Source organism: Lethenteron reissneri, chromosome 33, assembly GCF_015708825.2.
Source record: "Lethenteron reissneri isolate LAM-NWPU_2019-01 chromosome 33, ASM1570882v1, whole genome shotgun sequence".
Classification (NCBI taxonomy): domain Eukaryota; kingdom Metazoa; phylum Chordata; class Hyperoartia; order Petromyzontiformes; family Petromyzontidae; genus Lethenteron; species Lethenteron reissneri.
The window spans coordinates 5,455,105-5,476,813 of record NC_083811.1 but is presented as its reverse complement, the minus strand read 5'-3'; the positions used below and the strand labels follow the sequence as shown (position 1 = coordinate 5,476,813).

Below are 21,709 nucleotides of genomic sequence, written 5' to 3'. Positions count from 1 at the left end.
CAGTATCACATGGACATTTCGCTGAAGGCTAAGTAAGCACCCTCTGCAGTTAATTTAGACTGGCCTGGTTCTATTTAACCTTCATTCATGAGACAATGACTATACATTCTTCAGGCTTAAAAAAATAGGACTTGAGCTGATGGGACATTTCCTTTTGCTCCCATGCTTGTAGTAATGAGCATGTATATGAATAATTGACGTGGAATCCCAGAAATGCAGAATTTTTTTCGTATTCCCCTCCCAATCTTTCATGCCCCACCTAAACCAGTCCCTGCTGTAATCCACACTGATTATTTGCAGGCTGTATTACAGCCCCCGTGATCATCTCATTCTTCTGTTAATCTTTGAGTTCACGTGTTTATTTTTTTATTTGCTTGCATCTCACTTTTTTTTTTAGGAAGCCTGTTAAAACAATAAAACACAATGTTCGGTCGCTGCACTGGATGGATGCCTCTTCTTTTTAAATATTTTTGCCACATGCAAAAATAATCTTCACTTTTTTTCTCTCTAATTTTAGCCACGTTCCAAAATGTTATTTTATTTATGTCATTGAGTGCCTCATGACCAGTATTTCATTTTTTCTTGTTATGCACAGCCATGCTGTGCATAATCCTGAGTGTATGCTTTTTATATACATTATCGTATACAATCCGAAGCTAATGATTTGCACATGTAAGTGAGTAACCACTTTTTGTTTAAACTTGGTTAGCAGCAGAGGCTATAACAATTTTTACTGATGCGTGTCTGACAGGATGTTTTGGAACTGCTTTGTATTTTAGTATCATTTCGATAAAACCTTTACTACTTGACCAATGTTTTATTTGAAAATGGCAGCACAGTTAATTTGCCAGTCATGTGTACATTTTATTATTTTGAATACAATTTGTAAATCATAACAGAAGGTTTTGTGTTCACTCTATTGCTTCATGAATGTATAAAGAGTGTACACACACGAATGCCTCGCCGAACGTGGGGGTTATGTGCCTAAAAAATGCCATGTTGGGGGGACATCAATGTTTGACTAATAATCGACCTTATGGGAAAAATTGGGTTTTCTTTCATGGGTCCAAAATGATCACACCCCCTCCCTCTGTTTAACTAATTCTATGTGATTTTCCCCCACTTGGTATCACATAAAAATAAAAATGGACACATGGTACGCGTAGATAGAATAACGTAAGATATGTTACTATATCGACTGAAATAAAAACAAGTTAAATAAATATTTGTTTTACCTATTGCGAATGATGATGGTGATGATTATATAATCCTCCATCTTTGTTGAGCTTATAATTCGGTGTGATTTCCCCCGCATGTTGTCACAAAAAAACACAACATACATGGTAAATAAAATAAAATTGGACTTAAAATGAAGTTAAAACAAAGTTTTTAATAGTTTTTTCCTTTTACTTACGGCCAATGATGATGAAGGTGAAGATGATGTTGGTGGAGGTTTTGGGAGGAGGGGTCTTAGAGGGTTGAGTGAGACCGCATAAGTGTTGGCGTGGGAAGATGGTGAGGAGATATTGATCCGTGGCATTTCGAGCACTGTACAAGCGGACTAAGCATCACGTGGACGCGGAGATGAGAATCTTCGCAGCGTCAAACCGCGTATAGCCGAAACGTCTTCCCCCTTGTTCAGTAAGTAAACTGCGTATAGTCGAAACATCACCCCCGTGTGCAATAGCCGAAACACGCGTTTGATAAAGCCGCGTTGGGTAAGGCATGACTTTTATAATCGGCCCGAATGCACCTGATCTCATCAGGCCTTGCACGCTAAGCAGTGATGACGTTGGATAACGCTTGTTCGGGTGACCACTTGTACAGACAGGTTGTCATAGGGCTTGGGGCTACGTGGGGGGGCAGCAGAGGGCAGTGCAGCAAAAATAAATAGTTGTACAGTATTCTACTATACCCCCCATCTATCCTTGCCTTCGCAAAACCGCACCGACCAGGGTGGCGAACTATGGTTGAATGACTCGCATGGCCTGCAAAGTTGTGGGAAGGCCCTTATCCAGCCGTGAAATGACAAAAAGGCCGTACATGTGCAATCAGTACCACGTGACATACCGTTTATTGTATTTTTCCTTAAGTCTGTGGCATTTGACATGTATCAATGCTGGAGGCGATTTCTGTCATATAAAAATCTTACGGTTAATAGCACGGCTGGCGAAGTGACATGCAATATGCAGCAAGTGCACAGGAAACGGAATGTACCAACATTCTGGAACATTTCAGACGCTTGGACTACTTCTCACCACTGCCATTGAATAAAGTAACAACACAAAGCTAATCAAGCTTAGTTTATGCGGAAGTTCTCAAGTTTAAAAAAATATACTCACAATTGGGAAAACCCATCATGATTATATATGATATCTAGCATAACGTTGAGCATTTTCAAAGTAATGTCATTGTCACATGGAGGTTATATCGTATATTGACATTCACAGACCTCAGATTTTTTGTTTTACTTTCATCCTAAGCTATATTACCACCGGCTAATGTGAGAATATTTGCAAGTCTGCCACATGTGCTTACAATTATCCTGGTTAAATGCCTTTTTTTTTAGCATCCATGAAGCTTGCATGGGGCTGTCTAGATGAACAACATTTGTTGCATTTTTATTGGTGTTAGCAATCTGAAACACTGCATGCCATATGTTGGAAAACAACACATTGAAGCTATTATTTCAAGCATGCTGCCAAATCCATTTTCGTAGCCCTCATGAGTAGAAGTGACCCTAAAGATGATCAATATATAAATTCATTACACTCTTTTCCAACATTTTACATTTGTGCAGTCATACCATATTTATCCAACTCTGTCGCGTGCGTGCGAATCGTCACAAATTAGGGGACATTAAATTCCTGATTCTATTATTTAACAATATATTACGCTTTCAATTATTAGTGTAAGCAATTGCACATTTCAATTCAATTATATTAAAGATAATTGAAATGGCTGCTATAGGTGCCCAACCTCTGTTTAAATAATTGAAAAAACCATGACTAGCACATGTAAGCTATTGTGTTAAGAATGACATGAAAACAGACTTAATAAATGGAATGTTTGTTTTCGCTGAACTAAAGCTGTATTTAGCAAAGTCTAATTTTCCTTCTGTCACATGAGCTGTGAGGTGGGGCTTTTATTATATCTTAAATTGTTTTGTAGCTTGGTATTAAGGAAGAACATTCAAGAACATGATGTTGTTTTGTCATAGCTTTTATGTACCGCAATGCATGCAAACGTATTTATTTAATTTAAATGTTTTATAAAAAAAACATGCAGACTTTTAACAGGATGTATCAGCCATCTAAAGGCACAAACAGGACATAAACTACCCCACGTATGGCTAAACCTGGCATCGAACCGTGGCTTTGGTTCCACCACAGTGTGACACTAATAGAAAAGTTGGCATTAGAAAACAATAATGTTTCACCAGTTACTTTTTCATTGATATACTGTATTTGAATAAATTCCCCAAAAGTATAACTTGACAACTAAAAAATAAATAAGTGTTCAAGTGAAAAAACAATTTCTCTTTCTGGCATAACTGCTTTGTGTACAGGCTGGGATATCAATGTTTTGTTAAGATGCAGCTGGGATCTGGAGCATCCTGTTAATTTAACAATGAAATGAATGCCCGTTTTTTCTAATTTCACTCTTGAAATGCTAATATAGTGGAGTGAGTAAGAAACCACAAGGACTTTCATATTTAACAGTGAAGGAGCTTTGGACAAGTATAATCTTGATATTACATTGTCAGACAAGGTCAAATTGTTTCGTGGTTTTTACAAATCATTTCGGTGCTTGTTTTTTTTTTACGAAGGATCATTTAGCATATAGCAGTATCATGGCAAGCTGTGTGCCTGGAGTAAATATTAATTACAAGTTTTAAGCATATATTAGCAGAACCATCAGGAGGGCAAATGGGGATTAACCCCAATACCACCCCAATTAGCCTAATGTGTCAACTCTCAGGGCTGATGTCACAACACATCACGTGTGTGGCCAACACAACTGATTAACCAGTGTTTTTTTGTGCTATGTTGCTTGTTGGAGTAGAATTAATAAAACATTCATACTTAAAAGTATCGTGGTGATATCAGAGTCGAAAATCTATTGCTCAGCGCAAGGAACGCAAGGTGTTGCGATGGTCACTTTCAGATTTCATCTTTTGGCGTCATTAAGTGGAAGATGATGGTGCTTTATTTGAGGCATTGTGCAAATTAAGGACTCGGAGCATTTTCTGATTGAGTGCTTGTTGTAAATGGCTCGTATCGTGCTATAATGAGAGCTATTATCGAATTTCTGTTACAGCTTGCTTGAATCATTTTAGAAACTGCATGTGATAAAGCATTCTGATATATGATAGGCTGCCAGCCCCTTTAGTAGAGCCCCATAGTTTAGGCTCCTCGGAACTGAAACAGACTTAAATGCATTGCTTTTCCTGAAATGGGATGCTTTTTGCCAGTTATTGGGAATGTGCCCATTATTGCTTTAGCACACATGCACAAGTCCCCATTCGCTCATTGTTTATTGCATTGCAAATAATGAAATAAATGTTTTGATGGGTAGTTGGACAAAGTTAATGCTTTTAAAGATGCTCAAAAACTACAGGGTTACTCAAAGATTGTTCAAGTTGGCATCTTTGTTTTTCGCCTAAAACGGAAATGTTTTTGTTGACAAGTGTTAATATCTAGCGCTTGACCTTGAGTTATGTTGAACAATTTTAATACTCAATGCCAATTTATTATAATCAAATTTCAATTAAAGGTAAGTTGTCATTTGTGGCTGAAGCAAGATTGCTAATGTAAACAATCTAATTCAAGAGTTAGGAAAATGTCTTCTAATTATAAGCAACATTCAAATTCCTAGAGAAGCAAAACTATTAAATGTGTAACATGAACAAATAAGTAGCATTGTATTTTAAAGTGCAGTATAAATGAGATGCACAGTAATTGGGAAAACAGAACAAGCTGTCTGAACCACAAAAGCATGATCTAGGAAATGATAAATATGGAAAAGGATGAAAAATACCAAACAAATGCTAAAACATACAGGACTCTGTTAAAACCATGAGGAAAATAATAATAATATAAATCGGGAGAACAACAAAAAGGGGATTGAAGATGACATGAATAGTGGGATAATGAAAGCAAAATGGACGTTGATGATCGGTATATCACATACGGTAGCCCCTAGAGAGCAAGGTGGAACCATTAAACACGATGATGAAACTAGTGGAAGAAATTAATGCTGATCTCTAGCAAAAAACAATCTGACCTCGTCAAAAAATATTCTCAGATGAGGAGGAAGATGTTCCAGATGTCAAACTTTAAGGAACCACGACAGCTCGCTTTATGAAAATGGAAAACATTTCTGGACCAGATGGAATAACTGTGATCATTATCAAAGACGCGGAATAAGCTGTTAAAACAAATGTAAGCGACCTATTAAAATGTTTACACAAGACATAACTTAATTTAGCAATGATGCTTCACTCTTTATTTTTTTCTATAAGGGATATGAAAATTATTTACATTTATTATTAGACCTGTTGATCTCTTATCGCAGGTTTATATATTAATGAAGATCATATAGAACTGAATTATAGACAATTCTGAGGTTTAAGCAAGTGTATGAATTAGCTAGCTGGAATTTAAGACACGCTTTTCCACCATAGACCACATACACTATCAAATCAAGTTTCTAGAAAATACAAATGAATGTTAGATGCCACTATGCCTATATTTTGAAGATGATTAGGCATTTGATCCAGTGTAAACTGATGTAGTCATCCGAGCTGTCAATAACCGTGGTCTTAATAAAATACGTATATAAATTACGTAGATGGAATATTCCACTGAGATTTCTTGAAGAAAGGAGTGAAGAGCCAGGGGGGGTGCTATGTGAGGCCACACTGCATCATTTGCCCCCTGATAGGGGGTGCTACGGTGGCGAGATGTTAATTACTTTGCCTAGTATACAGGAGGTCATAGGTTTGATCCTTACCCTGACGCCTGTATATTTGGAGTTTGCATGTTCTCTCTGTGATGACGTGGATTTTTCTCTGGGTTTTCTGGTTTCCCCCCTCCAAATGTAGAAACACGTGTTTAGAGTATTTGGTTGCTATAACTTTCCACATGATAAGCCACTTCGTTTTGCTTCTGAAAAGCAGCTATATAGGGCCTTACCTGGTAAGAAAAAAATTGGTAATTAGTAGTTGATAGGTAAAATTTTACTGGGAGGGAGGCCTTGAGCCTTCACTGGCAAGTGGTTAATTGCATACCGATGAAGCATCCTGGCTGTGCCGGGGAGAGGTTATACCCTGGGATTTGTGAAGCAGGTGACAAGTGTTCAGCCACAGTAGTGGCAGCCCTCCAGAAGAACATATCACATCGGATGTGTTCAACAGATGCCTGTCACTTAGGAACATAGAGACGGTGCCCCCAGTGCAAGAGGGCCATGGGTTCTCCTCTCAGTACTTCCCGATCTCAAAGCCTTCGGGGGCTTTTGCGTAATGTTATAACCTTGGCATTCAAAATGTGAGCACCATGAAATGTCAATATTGAGACGCTGGGGTGTACATGGACGGTGGTTAGGCCGGGCGATAAGTTTGCGCCGATTTACTTGAAGGATGTCTACCGTAACATTCCAATAGCGCCCTCCCTGAGGAGATCCTTCGGCTAGACGTAGGTCAGCACTTTCTGTTTCAGGTGCTTCCCCTCAGCCTGTCAACAACTCCAAGGGTGGTAATTAAGGTGCTGGTGGTCCTAGTGGTAGCCTCTTCTCTCATGTAAGGCACAATTTTTGTGAATTGCAATGCCCCCCCCCCCTCCACCAAATCATCCTCTATTAAACTCCTGAAGATGTGCGTGGCAGTGCATGATAAAATCTTGAGAGGAATAGCCCTACACGGATCCCAACCTGGAAAACCACATTTGGATTACAAGTGGCTGCGAAAACTTGCGTTTTAATCTGTCAAAGTTTGTGCCAATTATTAATTAAATTTTAGGCAAAAATTATGTTTACAATATGTCCTCCCCTTGTGCCAAAGCTGTACTCAAATGTTCGAAATTGTATTTTTTTCCTAAAAGTTTGTATGAACGTTATTCTTTGTGATAGGTGTGATTGCAGCGTGTAGGCGTGTAGTCACGCTCTGCAGGCACACCTATGAATGAATTCCACCTTAACTCACCATGACCACGGAGAACCCAAGCGTCACGGCTGACATTTTCCATATTTTTTCACCCATGTCGGAGTAATAACCACAAACAAAAAAAACTTCCAAGGCAACCGTGCATAATAAGGTCACAGTGTAGTGTATTATCCGCAGGAAAAGATAGAATTGTATTTGTGGTTTGGATATCTGCACTTGCTTCCGTATTCAAAAGGGTTCACTTAGCTTGGTGGGGTGCAGGTGACGTGTTACTGCAGTGGCCCTTTCCTTGAGTGACATTCTTTTTCTTCTTTAATGTCAACCTGGCGATGATGCATCGATTCCGGCTGTGTTGCTTCATGCAATAATGGTGAGATACTAATGGCCAAGGGAGTGGCGCGCGACACCACCACCGCATGCTTCGTGCATGTCATAATATATTTTGACCATTTGTGTCGAGCAGCAGTCATTGAATGCCCATCCGTTGTCGTCAATGGCATTTGTTTAAACAGTGCTTAGTGTATGTCAAATTAAACCAAAGTGACTGGCGAAGTTTCAGTGATCTTCAGGCACAACCTGGAACAATAGCCAGTCATCCGGTGCTTGAAGTATAAAAAATACATTATAGAGCATGTACACTAAACTAATTCTCCCATTCCAGCCAAAACCAAAAGCTGCTATGTGTTGAAAACATTATCTCAAACAAAAGCAGTGTCAAGCAGATTTGTTTCAAGTGGGACTTCAAAATATTTAAATCATCATGGTGATGAATGATATAAGGAAGAGAATTCTAAATGTAGGACAAAACAGTGCAAAGCACTCTGATTTTTAGGGAATATTTTTAAACAGTTCATTATAAATAACCTCTCGTTACTGATCTAACATTTATATGGTACAGATGTTGTTGTGGTAAACGTTCTCATTGCGGCATTAAGTTATAACTTCACACGATTGCTTTCGACAAATCATTCAAGTGGGGTTATTTATCAAGTTCTTAGAGGTACAAATCTGAAATGATCTAAATTGAAACGAATGTTTTTAGTAACCTGTGACCTGAATGAATTGGTCTAATTTGTATACTGAGTGTAATGCAAACAAATAATAAGTTTCCAGTCGGTGAACATTGTTCGTTCGTCATTGGTTTTGAGCTGCTGCTTCGAGTGTTTTCATCTTAATTCTGCTGGACAATTGTAATTTATTTATCGAGGAAAGCCTGACTTTGTGTCAAGACTGTTTTCAGGAGGTTCTTCATTGTGATGTTTTGCAAGGGGAATGTTTATCATGCATAATAAGAAAGTAATTGATACAAATGTCAATGCCATCGGTTGTTCAATCCTTAGATTTTGATTGTTTATCACAGATGCAAGGCTTGTCTTGGGAGCCGTTGAACATCTTGTTTGTTTAATAGCAACACCTGTCTGTAGCAGTTCCTTAATGAGCACAAACGGATACTGCTTTTAAATGAGCCAGCCAGCAGGTTTACATTGGTGTAGGCTGTGCTGGGTAAACACAACCATCTGCCTTCTTTGGGAATGGCACTTTGTTGCCCACTGGAGACTGCGTGCTCTTTTCTGTGCCAACCAGCACATGTACACTTAAAGGCACTGTAGTTAAAGGTATCATCTGCAATGCCTGTACCAGTTTTCCTTGAAGCCCTACAGTTTTGGTTTCCTACTAGAGTACAATCTTCCACGTGGGATTACGTTTTGTTGAAATAAATCTTGTAGGTGAATGAATGACAGTATATTTCACAATATTCTGGGTATCTAAAGTAGAGCTTGGAAATTGCATGCATTCGATTGGCCTCCATGGTTTCTCCGAGCACTGACCACTTGAATTTACATACTACGACAATTGATCATGCTGCTGTGTCTTGATTAACTAAAGTGCTTTGCATATTGTCTAATCCTCATTCTCGATGGCCCCAACCCAACCCCCGGCCATTCGCAGTTCTGCCAGCCGAGCGGGTGGAAGCTGTCAAACGAGTGGAAGCAGCCCACGTTTTTTGTGGCGGTGCTCACGGACATCGAGTCAGACCGACACTTCTGCGCCTGCCTCACCTTCTACGAGCCCGAAGATGAGACGCAGGTTTGACAGCATCCACTCCAATCGACATTTTATGTAATTTGACAGCTGCACCGTTTTTTGGTTGTTTTAGCAACGATTCATGCAATGGCTGTTATCTTATCCCAAGCAAGTTATTATAATTATTTTCACATGCTTGGAAAGACATTTCTCGGGAAATAAGGGTGATGTGTCATACTTTTTTAGAAACTGTGGTATAAAGCAGGAAGGATCGGACAATATTTCATTGTTTTTTTGAACAGCACACTTAGGAAAGAGGGGGCCCTGTTTGTCTCCATGATTAATCATTATGCCTTTGTCAAAATGCTGATAAAATGTACAACCTTAACAAAATACAGATTGCTTGAAACTTCTACAAATACAAATTGGTATCAAGGGCAACATTAACTTCTGCCAATGCTTGTTTTCAACATAATACGCTCAGCTCTCACAGATGGCTGATTAATTACTAAGCGCTTATGCGTGACAATAATTTGTGTGTATTTGCAAAAACTTGTATTAATATTGGATTTAACATTTCAATAATCATCTGTCAAAAGCACTGGTTACGTAAGAAACATTTTTACACGAAAAACACATTGAACAATTCAATGTTTTGTTATTTTCATGACCTTATTTCCAAGAGAAATCGGGCAACTTTGTATTTTTTTGACTGCACGGAATAAAAATGCGGATTTGAGTGGGTTGGAGCGGATTGTGTACAGCGTTTCGAAAACTGAACCCGATAATGAAAAGCAACATATACCGATGCATCTGAAGAGGACAGATTTTAAACGGAGTGTTACATGTTTTGACATACCGATCAGAAAAATGGATACTAAAGAAGAGGATGGACCAAAAGCTCATAAGTGTGCAAAGGAGCATGGAGAGATACACTCAGTGGCAGAAAGTAACACGTGCATTAGAGAACATACGCCGCTTGAAGACATAATTTTGACTGTGGGGCATGACATGTGTCTGCAAGGAATGATGGCCGATGGGCAAGAATAACGGAATCAGAATCTTTATTTATCCTCGAGAAATCTGATGAACTGTGAAGCTCTTGTTCACAGAATCAGAAACTTTATCCTGGAGAAATTGTATGAGGTATGAAGCTTTTTTTCACAGATGTCCAGTAGGAACTGGTCAGAAATTTACAACAACAAACAGTACGAAAAATTATCGGATTGCAAAGTATATGAAAGGAAAGCAGATCACTTAAAATAAATGTAAAATAGATGCAAGTATGTTCACTGAGTGGGAGCCAAAGGAATGAAAGTACCCAAGAGCTACGAGACGGCACGTGTGCAGGTGCTGGGTGCGTTTTGTGCATCGCAGGACCATGAGGGATGGTGGCGACTTGGGGAGACCTTGATATAGCGGTGGATTGATTATAATGGCTGAGGACGATTATGGAGGACGGAGAGCAGTGAACAATACAGATGATGATGCTGTGGTATGACTTTGCAAAATTTGGATACGTGAGATCGACAACAAAGTTAAATTTCGATTTAAAGCTTTCGTGACTGCAGGGATTCATCTTCTTGGTTCTTTCGGTCTTCACCTGAGGACGGCTGCTTGCGTTGTGGCCGAAACGTCGTGAGAATTATTTATTATGTTTTATTTTTATTATTTTATTACTTCCCTTGTACGTGACTTTATCGAAAGAACCAAGAAGACAACAAAGTTGTTGTAAAAAAATACTTCTAAATGTGGTTAAAACATTTATAAAGTACAATATATTTGTATTTTTTAAGGAAATATTTGCTGTCTAATAATGCACATTGATGGCAGAAACTGTTTAATGTGGCCAGCCATTGGTTTTTGCTTTTACGCATGAAAAGAATACTTCTCACATTCAAGCCCCTGTCCCCCAATATTATACGGTTTTTTTCATTTATAATCGTCTGTATATAAATAGGGAATATATATTGTACACATCTCTTGATTGGTAACTATTGACTTCAAGATGAAATTGGGAGCATGAGAATCCAAGTATAATGGACAATCTTAATTTTAGAACTTTCGTGACTGCAGGAATTATTATTTGGTTCTTTCGGTTAAGTCACGTCGTATGCTATTATTTAATTTAATTTATTATAATGGACAAGTCTTGGAGATGTTTTACATTAATTATACAATGGACCTACTTGCCAGTGGCTTGTAGATGTACACGTACAGCCCCTCTCTGTCAATCCACAGCGGGATGAGTACTCACTTCGAGCTGTACAGGTTGTGGGGATTACTTGACCATACTTCACCACCCTAGTCATTGCAGGGTGGTGAAGGCGAGTGGCATAGACGTTGGGGCACAGGACAGCAAAACAATGGATTTTACTGCACTGCCTTCTGCTCACAACATGTCCCTGCAGAAGCCTGCAACACCTGTTTTTGTGCATGGTGGTCATCCAACCAAACACTGTTCAGGCCCAACCATGCTTGGCTTCCGAAATCTGACGAAATAGGGCGCATTCCAGTTGATTTGATCAAAGGCCTAATAGCTTGTACTGCATGAAAGCCACCGTTTTTGGTATTTTTTTTTGGGAGAAAGGAGAAACCCGTGTAAGTCTGTGTTCTGTGAAACCACCTAGGTACCATTTCTTAGTAAACAAGTTGCCACTTGGCACAGGTACCTCCTTGGCTGGCAATAAACTGGTAGTACCAGTTAGTGGTTGCTTAAGTCCTTTATTCTGTGTTGTATGTAAATTGAGCTCCCCTTTACCCACTGTTTCCTTGAGTAGATGAGTTCATCTGTCCGTGTGATTTGGAGGCTCTTTTTACTGCTGAAATCTGTAAAGCAGCTCATTGCTCTTGACCTAACCCTATCCGATTGCATTCACAATGAGCGATTACTAGGCAATTGAAGTAAAGCCTTGCGAAATCACTAATTAGCAAACCACGTTTTCCTTTGGCCCTATAAATGGCCTTTGGCTTCAAATGCCAGTAATCAACTCTGGATGGGGAAATAATTTGCGTGTTGACACGTATAAAGAGACCCTTGCATTGACAGAAGTGACCGAACTTGCTCAAATTAGAAACACCATTTTATCGTGTTCACTCTTGTACCAAATTAGTGCGATTAAGACGTTGCTATTGATCGAAAACTATTTTTTGCAGGCTGATAAAAAGTGATAGGTGCTTCATGTGGCCATAGTCCGTATGAAATTGTCACGGGTCATAGGTTCGTCATCGCTGTAATGAACTAATAAATAATGCAGCGCGATAACTCTGTCATTTATGTGTTTGTTTTGTAAAGGCAAATTTAATAACTGGAATGCTTGCACATGAGCTAGATGGGGGCCTTTGTTGTTGACTTGCGACAGGCCACCTTGTGCCTAACTACTGAAATACTGTGTTTGAATTTGAGCATGATTCTAGTGTATCAGTAAGAATGTTGGGCCATACAAGAAAACCATCCATTCGGTGAAATTGTGTCTTATGGTGACCGTATTAGTAGAACGGAATTTCTTGCATTCAGCTGCTATTTTATGCTCTTACTAATTTGTACAATGAGCCTTTTGTCAATGCATTGCCCTTACATAACATCATCACCATCCCTCATGTAACGTTTTTACACCTTCCAGATCTGCAGGGTCGCCACTAAATTCCTCAAGTAAATTTCTTTTCCTTGACCTACATCGCACAGCCGAGTAATCAGAGAGGTCTTGGCTGTTAACTAAACTATAAACTAAACTTTTTATTTACCAGGTAAGGCACACTGAGCTTTATAGCTCAACCGACGTGGAGTATCAACGTGTGAAAATGTATAGCAGCGAAATAATCTAAACGCATGTTTCTAAATGCGGAGGGAAAAACCGGAAGACCCGGAGAAAAATCTATGTGACCGTGGGGAGAAGATGCAAACTCCAAATATATATAGGCATCAGGGTCAGGATCGAACCCACAACCTTCTGTATGGCAGGCAATATACTTAATATCCCGCCACCGCGGCACCTATTTCTGGCCTACATTTCTACATTCAGTTGTATATTTTGTGCAGTATTTTGTCTTCTTTTGCTTTTCTATTGCTCCATTTTTAACCTTTAATCCACAAACAACTTTTATCTGCCTGAATTCCATTTTCTGGAAGAGCAAGAGACACATTTAATTGACAGTGAAATTGCATCTTATGGTTTTTGGTTGGAGTTGCCTTCTGGGTGTAAGAGGAATGTTTGAAGGCTCATCGATCTATTGTTGAATCGTGCTTGTTTATGGATGGACACGCGCTGCTTGGATGGCTGTGCCTGCGGAGCGGAAGGGCATGGAGAACGGATGAGATCACGGGTGCTTCCTGCTGCCGCAGGGGTATTAAAGGGTTAACGTGAAGCAAAACAAACACGGGAGCGATGGAAGGGCAGGGATGAGCATCAGAAACATTAGAAAGTGAAGGAGGAGTGCAAAGCCATTTCAGAAGAGGCACTCAACAAATGCCCACTGAACATGTGTTAACAATGGATGGAATAAGACTTTCAAGGCTAACCAATGGTTCCGAAGTGTTGGAGGGAGAGACAGCGAAGAAAACAAGCAAATACGTACGGATGGATGGAGTCGGCAAAAACTGTTGAAAACAGGAGGTGTAATTTGCTGCAAGCTCCCTATATAACTTAAAGCAGATTTTCATGGAGGAATTTCATGCACACAAACACGCAGTAGTTATCGGCTGTATCCTTAATTCCCTGTACACGGCTTGATGATTAAATGGGTTAAAGATGATGATTGGGCCAATAATGAAGACCACCTGTGGTACGTAGTTTCACATTCCATTTTATTTTCGTCAACTCCCTATGTGTTTGTCATTGGTATGTTGCTATGTTTGTACTTCCCATTAAGTGAATGAAGGGACATGGTGTTTAGATTAGGGAAATGGAGGGGGTGGGAATAAAAAAAAGCAAACTCTGATATCAAGAGCCCGTTTCCCATTTTTGAATGAAAAACAGATGAAGAGGACTGAGGTGCCAAGCAAAAGGGTCATGTGACTGACTGCTGGTGGATTTTAATGTTTATTCAAAGTGTAAATAAAAATGTTACATTTAGAATTAGGAAACGTGTTTCTTTTTCAGTGTTTCGATCCTGTTAAGTAGCGTTATCTTGGTCGGTTCAAAACATGCAAAAAAACCCGTTTATCTTTTGTTTTCAGCAGAAAGAGAGTCAGAGCGATGGGGAAGGAGAGGATGAGTCTCATCACATGCAGAGGTTTGCGCCAAAAAGCCTGGTCCTTGTCTCCCGACTCGATTACACAGAGATCTACCGGGTAAGTGGAATAATTACCGTTGTTTGCTAAGTAATTTTGTCTCGGTGTAAAGTATGTATTAAGTGAGTTCTGCACAGTGTGATTGTGTGATTTTGTGTGTTGAGCTCCCCCTTGCCCCCTTCAGAAGGCTAAGTTTGGTGAAAATCTATAATATTCTCTTCTGAGAAATGAATATTCAGCAGTGGGTATGCTGGCCGTGTGTTTGCTTTTAAATATGATCACATGCAAAAGTAAAATGTAAAGACAATTACGTGGGATATTCTAAAGACTTTTTTTTTTTACAAAATTCCATTCCTTTACCTAATGCCATATGCTTTCACTTATGACTTTAAGTTAAAGCTAAGAGAAATGACATTCCATATAATGACCTTTAAAGCCACTTCTAAAATTGATTTCGCTATTAATGTATTTTATAATAACTTTTTTAATGTACAAATAATTGTCACGTTTTTGTAAACGTTTCTGATAAAGAAACTTTTAAATTGTTATTGGTTGATGTGCTGCCAGCCGGAGGACAAAAGAACAATCTCTCCTTGCACTTACCGTGCCACTGTGATTTCTGGGCAAACTGCGTTTAAGAGTATTACACTGCCAGTTAGTAATCGGCTTTGCTGCATGCTTACCGCCAGATAATGTAAAATAGTGCTGATTGCAGAAAAAAGGGTGAATGTGTTACAGTAGTTTCTGTGCTCAATGAAAGTGATTAAAGTGTAACTGGCTTAACAAAGATGTCACCGTTAGGTCATGGTAAAATGCCTCGTGCTTGTTGGATTTTATAATAATAGTGCTATAATGGTGTAGGTTATGGTGCTCATAAATGTCTTTCATAGGTAAATGTCAAACATTTTAATGCCGAACCTCAATTGTAGATTTTTTTACATATGATTATAGACTTTACATTCCTGAGGCCTATTGGGTAGAGCTGATTTTCAGGGGTGTTATTTGGCTTCTTTAGCATGCTTTTTTGTTGCATTGTACCATGTACCTTGAGCTAACTCAACCTGACTAACGAGCTATTCCATCTCCCAACTCTCCAGGAATTGACTATTCAACCACCAGCAGCATGGAAATAATGAGAACAGTGCAGGGTTAGTGTGTTCTTCCCTGGAGGGCAAGGATAGGTCATGGTTAAATAGTGAAGTCAAGCTAGCTCAGAGGGAGAGATGGCTTTAGGATGCCCAAACGTTTGTTGTCAATGTAGGGCTCGAGCCTCATCTCCCATAAACAGAGTTGAGTTCACAAAGGGGTCCAGCAGCATATAGATGCAGTACAACCCCTATTAACGACGGTAATTGGTTCCATGAAACCGGTCGTTGATGTGATCGTTAAGCGAGTATAGGAAATACATGTTGAAGGTTTAATTCATTCCGATAGCATCGAAAGTGACCCTTTTTCACCCAAACAACGTACTTTATAATATTTAAACAATGGATGTTAAAACAAAGATACTAACAACATTTGAAACACATAATATTAAAAGAAACAATGGCCGTTAAGCGAACAAATTGGGCTCTATGGAGACACTACGCGACTATACACTACACTATACACTACACATTGGGCTCTAGGGAGGCCCGTCGTTAAGCGATTAGTCATTAACAGGGGTGCTCGTTTAGAGGGGTTTCTACTGTAATTAGATTATATTCATATTAGCAAGGCTGTAGGAATTCTATGCTATGACTAGAATTCCCAAGATCATTGGTAACGCAATGTGATATGCAATTGAAAATTACTCCATTAATAGTTTATAACCAATGATTGTGACGGTTTTTTTGGATTACAACAAAGTCACTACACAAGCAATGAAACCAATTTCTACCATTGCTGTAGTTTAATGAGATTGCATTGGATTTTTTTAAACAAAAGTATTTTCTGAATTCCTTTTCTAGTCTGGATAGGAGGCTGTCCCTAAGAACATTGTCAAAACATTGAGTACCACGTATTTAGCAGCTAAACTTGTTATTGTTCCATATGCTTTCGTTGTTAATTTTGTTTAGATATATAAAAAAGTGTTTCAAGTAGTTTAACCAAATTTGCAACAGTTTGACTTGAGAAAAGTGATTATATTTCTTATTTTGGGTGTATAATGAATACATGTATGTATGTGTGCACTTTGAGTGCAACTCGTGATGTTACTCATGTTACCTGGATGTGTGTGCGAGTCCAGCAAAGTCTAGGTTTGATTTATGCGATTCACGTGGATGACCTCAAAGTTACCTTGGAGAACGTGGTGGGAAACCTGCTCACGTGCATGATAACTACGTCTGGAGGTGCTCAGGTAACCATTGTTCACTTCAGACTGTCTATAAATGGTAAATGGCGCTATAAAGCACGTGTTTTGTTGCCAAGATTTAATACCGACTTAAACCGACCCCACTTGTCCGTAGTATGTTTCATACGTTGTAGCCGTATTTATACACGCTTGTTGTGATTGCCTATTTTTTGTTATTTGCTTAGCAGCGTTGCTATGGCCACGGTTAATTATAGTTATTGTCCACAGTTTTTTGTTGTTGTTGTTTTCTCATACCCATTTTTCGCCTCACATGATGCAACTGTGCGCTCAATTTCCAACGTTTTTGGCGTGCGCGTGCGCACGAGTACCTGAGCCGGCCTTCCTGGCACATGCGTAATTTAGGAGACCCCACCCCGTGATGCGGTCTCCCACCCAGGCGAGCAATGCGTCTGTAAATCACGACAGCCATGCCCCCAAGCCACCTAACAATACACCTGCCGTGAGAAGCTGCCATGTGACCATGACTCATTCGTGCTTTTTTGTCGCACCCACCTTTACGTGCCACATTAGGTAACCAGCAACACACGCACCCACCAACCAACCAGTATACGGCGGGCTCTGTCTGACAAACTAGTTTCACGAACCGTTGCATAAACGTACATTTGTTAGAAAGCCGTATGCACGTCCTCACTTATTACGTGGATGTGAATATCTGTGCCTCACTGTGGCTCGTCTGTCAAGTCCCGTGTTATTACCTGCATATACGATTTGTGGTGGACTGGACTCATAAGAGTGCATGGTAAAAAAATGTTCAGACTTACCCGTGATAAAATACCCATATTCTTTGGTTCTTTCTTTTATACCTACGTGACTTTACCGAAAGAACCAAAGAGTATGGATTCCTGCAGTCACGAAAGCTTAAAATGAATAAAATACTCGTTTGTGGGATTTAACAGCCATTGCTCCTTGTCAACCTTTCCATTTTTCTTTGCGGGAGTTTATGCAAGCCTGTTGCTGCATTACGTTTATCATTCCTCAGAGTAAACAATTTTATTCTTGCATGGTCTGTTTTTGTGGTTTCTATATATATTTTTGTGCACATGCATCAGTTTTTGCTCTGTAAATCTGTTATAGTCATCATCATTTATTAGTTATATCACTCCTCCCATGCTGTACATCTCGTGTTGTCAGAACAAGGTGTATTTGAGATAATGACTAGGAAAGGAAGTGATTGCAGAACAAATACGATGTTGAATCTACACAACAAACCAGAAAAAAACGAAGTTGTTGCTAACTAACTGCATTTACAAATTAATTTCGACTGCTCTTGTTTATGTTGCATTTTTTATTGTTTACATATTTGTCTTGATGTAACAAATTCTTGACAATGTCATGTTTTTTTAATCAATCATTATCGAGTTTGTATTCTATAAAAAAGCCCCAAACAAAAAAGTTCAAAATAATCTTTGATCGTTTGTTAGTTTGAACCAGGGCCTGGTATGATGACCATTTCCTGCCATTTTTTTTCTTTTGGTGTGTTAGCAAAACACAATATATCAGTGTAGGAGTTCAGTGCAAGTGGAGTACGGGGCATTTGCTTTTGTCCCGAGCTGTGCCTAATCCTCGCTGGCCTTGTGCAGCCAATTGCACGCTGTTTGGCTGGCGCAGCGAGTCCTTGGAAACGTTAGGCTTCCAACTGGGAGTTTCTAAACAAAACAATACCCAAATGCCTCTTTGCACTTTTGAAGTTCTCCTTAGGAAAAATAAGATTACCTTGAGCTGTTAAACGCAATTGCAGTATCGGTAGAAGGATTACGGATTTTTGATAATTAAATATATATTGACGCAACTTTAATGCCGCAAAAAAGTGCCATAAATGATTTACAATTTAAAAGCATGTGTGCATTGAAACAAGTTAATGAAAAAATGTTTGAGTTTTTTTCGTGATGATTGCCTCCATTAGCTCTGTTGTAAATATATGGACATTAGTGGGTTCTGTTTAATCAGACCATATGTACGCCCACACAATTTTCCAGTGTTAAACAACACAGTTAAAATAGTGTTTATAACATCTGTTTGATTGGAACCCAGTGGTAGGAATACGTGTATATTTAACAGCTCTTTGTCGTGAAAAAATGGCAACAAAATTAAAGTGCTAATAATTGCACAATAAAGTCTCAATATTTGAACAATTCGATGGCTTTATTTACAGGAATGAGATAGTGCTTTTTTTTTGTTTTTTGTAAAAATGTCAAGTTTGACGTGAATTTTTGGAAAAAACTGTTTTCCTGTGTAGTCCCTCGGTGTCCTGTGAGCATTGTATTGTTTGGGAAACTATTTGTGCAACATGCACACGCTCACGTGCTTAAACTTCGCACGTTACACTTCCGTTGTTTTTCAGAACGCTTGTGTACATGTTGTGGGGATGAGCTGGCAACAGGTGGTGGCTGCATTGTATTTGTTTCTTGGGAACTTAACATTTTGGTGGATAAAAAAAAAACCCCATCCTCTTACCGAGAATTAACATATCCCGTAGCCACATTTATTCATAATTAATGGTCATAAATACACGTGTTAACCCTTTGTTAAACCGCTGCTGGTCAGTTTGAATTTGTGACGATGTTGAAGAGGCCTGTTTTCACTCGCTACTGATTAAACTGATTATAGCAGTGTTCTTCATTGCAAGGCCCGCGCGCCACTAGCGGCCCCTGGTGGCCTTTAATGCGGCCCCTGACACCCGTTGCAGGAGGTGTGGCAGCCCTCACACTGATGATGTCTTATTGGCGAAAGTGCCCCCCCCCCCCGCCTCTCAAAATTAGTGAAGAATATCGGGTTATAGGCATGGCTGGGAATCAAGGTCAGGTCGACGGGTTTAAAATACTTATGTATGTTGGACTTCTTTTGCACCTTACAGCACCAACTGTGACATGCTTCCCCCCCTCTTTGGTGATACAAATTGTTAAAAGAAAGAATAAACATTTTTTTACTTTAATATTTATTCACATATTTCATATGAAGAGGTGAGCATTTCATGTATTTTATAATGTTCACCAGTCATGTAAATTCACACAGCTACTTCCAATTGGTCACCTAAATGTAACCTTCACCTGCTGTTGCATCATCGTGTGATTTGTGGCAAACTGGAGTCCCTGTCGTTTCTTCATAGAGCATCTAATTTACTCAGGTACATTGCTTGTTTGTGGATTTTAAATTAATATATACATTTATTTAAACAATTCAACGTTTATAGATTTTTTTTCATTAACATTTTAAATAAGGTAAAGGATCCTAAATATGTACGGGTGTCGTGTTAGTGGTGGATTAGAGCATTGCCAACTGGCCAACTGGAACAGCACTTTGCGGTGGGTGATCAGTTGATTGAGAGAGTGGGCACATACAGTGACTGTCAATGCCAACACTGTTGTTGAGAGTAACGAAAAATAACTTATTTTATTTGTGCCAGGTCAATATTACCAAGAGACTAGGTAATGCTTAAGTCTGCCGACAGAACCATTTGCCCAACCATTTGCCCGAGTGCACGTCTGCTTCTGTTTGTTTTGTGCGAGTCTGTCTTATTTGATTAGCGGAGACCAGTGGCTGATTCCAGCTTTTTAGTGCTGGATAAATACCACTTGCGATTAAGCCATACACGGTTACTGCCAGATGTACTCTTTCTGCTCCTCTGTGGCCATTCTTGTTTTAAAGGACATTAATAAAGCAAAAGGTTAGCTTTTCAGGCACGATTGAGTAATTTTAATCAATCGTGCCCGAAAAGCTTGTGCTCAACATGCAATTGATTTGGAAAGACACGAGTACAATCGCGGTGCCGATTCACGTGTCAGTTGTGCCGCAAGTCTTAATAGAACACACCCAAGTGTGCGTTTCTTCCCAAGTGTTGAATTAGCCGTATAAGTCATCATGAGAGTGTTAATGTTTTTCGACGAGCAGTCCATAAACAAAGCTGTTTTTGGAGCCTGGTGTGGCGGTTGCCTGTATTTGGCCATTATATTTGCTTTTGACACTTAGCAGACAGGAATTGAGGTAAACTTTCCATTCTCTTCGGCATCATATTTTGGGATTTTTTTCTTCCAAAGGACGTGTTTGGTTTTTTTCATTTCTTTGCACTGTGTCGAATAGAAAAATTAAATAGGCTTCGATAACGGGGGCGGTTATTCCAAGACATATTGGCATTGGAACATTTAGAATTGGTTCCACAGAATAAAATATATTGAATGTGTACGTGTTTAAGTCTTGCTCCTCACCATCGCGGCCATCACTACCATAATTATCATTATCGTCGTCACCATCTGCAGGTGATATGCGAGGTTTATTCAGTTTTATGTGTGCAATACTTACCCCCTGCCCCCCCACCACTTTTCCTAGTGGATGAAGTATTCAACTGCTTTTTATTTATTTGATAGTCCTTTTTTATTCGAATTTTTAACAGCTCCTATTGCTTGTAAACTTTTTCTTTTACTAATTCTTTCTTTTTCTCTCTCATTGTTTCCGAGCAGCCAGAAGGAGATAATGTGGAATATGGGGTATGAATATTACCATATATTTTCACACGTACTTTTAATGACATAATGATATGGATATTGACTTTAAAGTATGGTGAATCAGGAAAAAAACAGCGGTCGTTTCATTAGCTACAACATTGGTTTTCAGTCTGCCTCTATAAAGAGTGTTTGTCCTGTGGATGTACTCACCCTGCCAAAGGAATATGGAATTGTATCCACTGGGTCAGTGCTGTAAACAGGAGATAAGCACCACCAAAGGCTCACTTTTGACATGGGGACTGACTTATCTAACAGTATTTTCAAATGCATAATGTTGCTTTTGTGGCAGCAGTAAACATTTGAAATTAGAGAAATAATTGTGCTATTTGATTTATTAGCAAGCAATGGCTACTAACTATTGATGAATGCTCGCAATATTAAACAAATGTTCTTGGCATTCACTATTGAGAAAAAATGTTCTCAGTTGTACTTTGTTTAGG

At 39.2% G+C, this 21,709-nt stretch overlaps 1 protein-coding gene across 9 annotated transcripts in view; it reads left to right on the top strand.

Moving 5' to 3' along the window:
- Nucleotides 1-21,709, top strand: part of SBF1 (SET binding factor 1) — a 93,647-nt gene that overhangs the window by 17,520 nt on the left and 54,418 nt on the right. For 4 of the 9 annotated variants that reach the window (XM_061564406.1, XM_061564405.1, XM_061564404.1 and 1 more), the window contains exons 3-6: nucleotides 9,113-9,250; nucleotides 14,364-14,477; nucleotides 16,645-16,755; nucleotides 21,225-21,251. In XM_061564406.1, coding sequence (XP_061420390.1) covers nucleotides 9,113-9,250; nucleotides 14,364-14,477; nucleotides 16,645-16,755; nucleotides 21,225-21,251 — 390 coding nt within the window. The remainder of the gene's footprint in view (nucleotides 1-9,112; nucleotides 9,251-14,363; nucleotides 14,478-16,644; nucleotides 16,756-21,224; nucleotides 21,252-21,709) is intronic. The other 5 variants (XM_061564407.1, XM_061564408.1, XM_061564402.1 and 2 more) reach the window with 3 other exon arrangements.